The sequence below is a fragment of the Rhinoderma darwinii genome, chromosome 3 (assembly GCF_050947455.1).
Source record: "Rhinoderma darwinii isolate aRhiDar2 chromosome 3, aRhiDar2.hap1, whole genome shotgun sequence".
Lineage (NCBI taxonomy): Eukaryota > Metazoa > Chordata > Amphibia > Anura > Rhinodermatidae > Rhinoderma > Rhinoderma darwinii.
The window spans coordinates 388,048,539-388,054,712 of NC_134689.1; the positions used below are offsets into that span (position 1 = coordinate 388,048,539).

A 6,174-nucleotide genomic window follows, 5' to 3' on the forward strand; every position below is an offset into this window, starting at 1 on the left:
CTATCTATCTATCTATCTATCTATCATCTATCTCATATCTATCTATCTATCTATCTATCTATCTATCTATCTATCTATCTATCTATCTATCTATCTATCTATCTATCTATCTTCAATCTATCTATCTATCTATCTATCTATCTATCTATCTATCTATCTATCTATCTATCTATCTATCTATCTATCTATCTATCTATCTCATATCTATCTATCTATCTATCTATCTATCTATCTATCTATCTATCTATCTATCTATCTATCTATCTGTCTGTCTGTCTGTCTGTCTGTCTGTCTATTCTATATGTTCTATTGCATTAACTTTTAATTAAACAAATATATCCTACTTGAAAGTATATTACTTCCTTCTCATACTTGGCATTGTGCACAGATGCAGTAGAGCTGCGCCACCCGCAGTCCTTTGATCACACAGCGCCATTCTAATGCAGCTTTGGTTGCAGTTATTTTTCCTCACTCTCTAGACGTTCACTAAAACAATTCCCATGAAGAACTGCACTAAAATGTATTGTGTTGCAACACAAGGTTCTGTGCTAAACGACCAACTTAGCATTTCTACATCTGTACTAAGACCAAACTCAGAGAAAAAGGAGCATACCACTTGGGTCCAGCAGGGGGAGCAGTAACCACCAGCCTTTTAAAGTGCGTGGTTATTCACCTAAAGGGGTTAAAAAGATGATGTTATAGCCTAATAGCAATAAACATATTGTAATATATCCGGGATTGGGCACAGAAGAGCTGTATAGTTATTATGGGGGCTGCAGGGGGACGGGGGCAGCCGGGATACTGGGAATGTGAACTGGCTGCTGTCCCTGGTGCTGAATGATGAGCTGGTGCGCATGCGCAGCACTTTCCCCCTGTCCTATAAGTAGGTGTGCAGTAGAGAGTTGAGCCCAGCCTGCACCATGAGCTCCTACAGCTACGACCCCTATTACACCACCTCCTATAAGCGCAGGGTGGTGGAGAGCAGTCCCCGACTACACATCCGCAGCAGCTATGCGTCGCCCAGCAGGACCAGCTATTCCCCAGCCCTTTCTTCAGTGCGCAGGAGTTATGCCACCTCTTCCTCTTCATCATCCACTTTCATGCCCCGCGTTGACTCCCTGGACCTTACCCAAGTGGCCGCTATTAGCAGCGACCTTAAAATAGTCCGCACCCAGGAAAAGGCGCAGCTGCAGGACCTGAACGATCGTTTCGCCAACTTCATAGAGAGGGTGCACGAGCTGGAGAAGCGCAACAAGGTGCTAGAAGCTGAACTGCTGCTACTGCGCCAAAAACACAGCGAGCCGTCCAGATTGCGCGATCTCTACGAGCACGAGGTGAGGGAACTGCGCATAGCCCATGAAGAAGCCATTGGAGACCGCCAGACCATGCGCAATGATCGGGAGCGCCTGGAAGAAGCGCTGCGGGTGCTACAGGAGCGCTACGAGGAGGAAGCGCTGAGCCGAGAAGACGCAGAGGCCAGGCTGTTAGAGATTAGGAAGGAGGCAGATATGACATCCTTAGCACGGGTAGAACTGGAGAAGAGGATGGATAGCCTGCTGGATGAGATAGCTTTCCTGAAGAAAGTGCATGAGGAAGAATTGGCGCAATTGCAATCGCAAGTCCAGTATGCTCAAATCTCACTCGAGGTCGATGTGTCCAAGCCAGACTTGAGCTCTGCCCTACGTGATATCCGGGCACAGTATGAGAAGCTGGCAGCCAAGAACATGCAGTCTGCTGAAGAGTGGTTCAAGTCTAGATTTACTGTCCTGACGCAGAGCGCTGCGCGCAATACAGACGCAGTGCGGGTGGCCAAGGACGAGGTGTCAGAGAGTCGGCGACTACTCAAATCCAAAGCGCTGGAGATCGACGCCTGCCGAGGAGTCAATGATTCTCTACAGAGGCAGATCCAGGAGATAGAGGACAAGCAGAGCGGGGAGATTGACGGCATGCAGGTACTGTGGGGGTGGGGATCATTTTTATTATCTGGTAGTGATTGTTGAGATACATCACATAGTTATTAAGTTGTATAGTTAAATCTTTGTCTGGATGATCAGATGGAAAGTCACCATGGTAGACAGCTCAGATCTGCAGGGGCACAGTCCTCTATAAAATGAAGGGCACGATTAAAGGGCACCAAGATGGCAGAGAAAACTATGGTTAAATAACTTCTCCCTGTATATTGGTAGATGATGAGAGTTGCAGGGTTAAAATGATAGTAATTCATCAGATCCTCAATCCTGAAGAACGCTGTGGGCATGACAGGGGGGCACCAAGGGGGCAGGGAAGGGATATGAAGTTAAATCAATTTACATTGTGAAGTAATAGATGATGAAAAGCTGTTAACAGTTCTGGACTACATCTGTGACCGCTGGTGGAGAGTTCAGCACCATGGGCAGGTCAGAGCAGAAGATACTTCTGTCCTTGATATTGGGAATGATTGGGGGGCCCCAAGGGGGCAAACATTTCTTGTGGCCACAATCCTCTTCCTTCTCACAGAATTTGTTGTGTCATCTTAAAGTCACAGCCACATAATAGGAACAACTTTGTATCCAGCTTGAAAAAAAATAAATGATTTTGCAATACTCTATCAAGAGATGTCTATGCTATATATATATATCTGTGTGGCCGCCCCATGTTATGATGTGGCTTGCAGCCTGTCGAGGGTTTTGCTAGCATGTCGCGATACTGTATCGAAACGGTTTCATGAGACATTGTCGTCCTTAACCAAATTCAAGCAAAGATAAGCGTGGACACATCTGTAGTATTTCAAGTTTACTCTCGATGCAGGAGAACAATGTAGATTATATCCAGGGGTGTAGCTGGGGGGCTTCAAGCTGGGCATGTGCCCCTAGTGCTGGGTGCCAAGAGGGGCACCATGAAGCCAGTATGCCTTGTCCATAGTATATACTGTAGATACATGGCAGCAAATAAAATCTTTGCCCCAGGGACAGAGGGTCTAGGTACGGCTCGGATAACAGCAATTTTGGATACTGTTATGTTGTATCATTACAGATATTAATCTATATTTATTAATAAGATCACTGTTTGCTTTGGTTCTCTTGGAAAAGTGTAAAAATTAGAGTTTAGGGGGTTGGATTAATTTTCCTCATTATTACTCATTAAGGATATGGCACCTACATAGTCTACAGTGCTGTACACAGAATGCCCTGGCAATGAATTTCAGGTACTTAGAGACAGACTAGGATTAATCTCATACTGGCACTGCTCTTCTTATCTGTTCTTCTCCCACCCACAGGATGCCATCAACAGATTAGAGGATGAGCTGAGGAACACAAAAAGTGAGATGGCCAGATACCTCAAAGAGTACCAGGACTTACTGAATGTCAAAATGGCACTGGACATAGAGATTGCTGCATACAGGTATCCACCTGCACTGGTTAGAGTCATGGTTATGGAGACATAAATGGTCAGCTCTTGAGTATAGTCATAATTTATAGCTGGTATATATAATGTCAACCAACAAAAAGTTGTATCTCCGTCCTCTTTTATATCCCTGGTGTCTTCTGAGTTTGTTGTATGTTTTTATGCAGAAAGTTACTTGAGGGGGAAGAGACCAGGCTGTGTTTCTCCGGTGTTGGAGCCATCACAAGTGGATACACACAGAGCGCTCCTATCTTTGGCCGATCAGCGTACAGCCTGCAGAGCAGTTCATATATGTCCTCACGCTCATTCCCTACCTACTATGCTAGCCATGTGCAAGAAGAACAGCTGGATGTAGAAGAAACCATCGAATCCTCCAGAGCAGAAGAGGCCAAAGCAGAACCAGAAGAAGAAGAAGAAGAAGAAGCAGCTGAGGAGGACGGAGAGGGAGGAGAAGAAGGTTAGTCTTGTTGCAGAGATATAATAGTCATTTTTTTCTTATATTAGGGCGACCATTGGGCACATCGAAGTCTGTTATAGTCAGCTCTCTCCTTTTTATATGTAAATGTTCTCATAGGTGAAGAAGAGGAAGAAGAAGAAGGTAAAGAAGAAGAAGAGGATAAAGAAGAAGAGGCTGAAGAAGAAGCTGAAGAGGCAGGAGAAGAGGAAGAAACCAAAGATAAAAAATAAGTCGTGCTCCTCACTTATAATACCCTAATTTCCCTATGGCTAACAGAAAGCCCCCCTAGACACCTCTATGGTTGTGTTGCCCTCCATGCCTAGATTTGGACCCTCCCGCTTTTAGCAGAGTCCCAACCCCACCCTGGCCAGCTTCCCCAGGTTGTGCATGGTTACTACAGGTGAGTCCAGAACCCAGAGCTTCCACTCATTACAGCAGGGTTAATTTATGACATAGTTCTCTTTTTAACCCTTTCATTACCATGCAACCAGCAGAAAAGTCCATAGCAATACCCATGTCTTCCCCTTTAAATCGGAGAATATTAATTGTACAGTCTGATTTAAAGGAGAAATCTTTTTCTTTTTTTGGGTGGTTACTTCTGATCACAGTGTTGCACCTTAACCCTATCATTGGGCACTGCTGACTGCAAGGCAATGGAGAGCTGCAGCTAATGAATTTTTGGGCGGCTTTTGTGGAACTGTGTCCTGTAATCGCAATAAAGAGGCAAAACAGCATCAAGTCAGCAAACTGAAAGTGTGTCATAGCGTGTGTCTTTATTTCTCACCCTATGTACAGTGAAACCTCTCCAAAGGACCACCCCCTTATCCAGACCAGATTTTCTGTTCCACCATATACTATGCATATAGCCCATCTTCTTTGAGTCGACCACCCCCCTAGAAGACCACTTTCAATGCAATTTCTGTGCGGTCATCTCCAAGAGGTTTCACTGAAATATCAAGGAGAACAGAACTTACACTATGTATTTAATTAAGTATAAGAAACACCATTTGTGGGGTTTTGGGGAGAAAGATAGAAAGACACAGGTTGAGAATATAATACATTCTTAAAGGCAAGATACATTGTAAGTGTGTGCATGTTCAAGTACTCCTAACCCTAGTCTATTATCCAGAGTAAAGAGCGTCTCTCACTCTGGAGGACATAGCTTGACCGTGCATTACATGGACAACCCATTGATTTAAATGGGAACTGTGTAATTCTTAATTTCTCCTGTGGTGGTGCTGCTGCGGAATGAAACACTTGCTGCAGGGATCCCCAACAGATTATCACTGATCGCTGGGGGTCCCAGCAGCATTACACCCTGAGATCAACTTATCATTGTTGGACTCTTCATAAAGGGATTGTCCAAAGTGGGCAACCCCTTTAAATGGCAATCCCTTAATATATACTTTGTAACAGTATAATCCCCTTCGCAAAGAGGAGTATTCTGATAATACTGAAAATTCACCATTGTTACCCCGTAAATCCATCAGCTGAATGCAACCTATGTTCTGTCTATATACTCTCATAGAACAATCCTGAAACTGAAATCTTGGCATATTAATTCCTCACAGATTTCCTACTTTTTTTTATTATGAAGAAACTCCTGTTTTTACCGATATTAAAGGAACACTCCAGGCAAAACTGTTATGCCTAGTTTAGTGCCTAAAGGGGGCGGAGCATGACACAGAGATTAAAAAACACCAGGAGAAAATCTGTATCAAGCAGTTCCCCCTCCCCCTTAGGCCCTGCGCTAGGAATAATTCAGTTGTGCCTGGAGTGTCCCTTGGGTTCATTAAAGGCTACTCTACAAAGTAATAATATATGGCATGATATGAAAGCACTTTTAACCAGTAAGGCCTCCATCTTTTCCACTATTCTCGAGAGACCAGCTAATACGTCTATAAACAATCATATTAGGCACATTTACAAAAAACAATGAACATGAAAGATCTAAGCACAGTAAACAGTAATAACTATGTGAGCGAGAGGAGAAAGAAGCCGCCACTGACCCACTCGGACCCTACTGATATCCTGCTGCTGCGGGCTATTACTTGCTGTGTTATTTCCAGAATAAGATATTCATCCTTACATTATATATATATATAAAAAAAAAAATATTTTGTTTATGTCTATTGGAGTGCAGCTCTTTTTGTACTATTTTTTGCTAAAAGTCCAGATTTGGAGGTCAAACCTAGACTTGAAAGCTGAGCACCCTCAATTTGTATCTAGAATCCTGTTCACAGTGCCGCTCCATTGAATACGTTGGATATATATATCTATAGATATATATAGATATATATAATATATATATATATACACACACACACACACAT

At 43.4% G+C, this 6,174-nt stretch overlaps 1 protein-coding gene across 1 annotated transcript; it reads left to right on the forward strand.

Moving 5' to 3' along the window:
* Window positions 1-870: 870 nt before the first annotated feature.
* NEFL (neurofilament light chain) lies at window positions 871-4,594 on the forward strand. The gene is made up of 4 exons (XM_075855428.1): window positions 871-1,952; window positions 3,257-3,381; window positions 3,552-3,841; window positions 3,959-4,594. The coding sequence occupies exons 1-4, from the start codon at window positions 921-923 to the stop codon at window positions 4,069-4,071; spliced, it is 1,560 nt and encodes a 519-aa protein (XP_075711543.1). The 5' UTR covers window positions 871-920; the 3' UTR covers window positions 4,072-4,594.
* The last annotated feature ends 1,580 nt before the right edge of the window (window positions 4,595-6,174 follow it).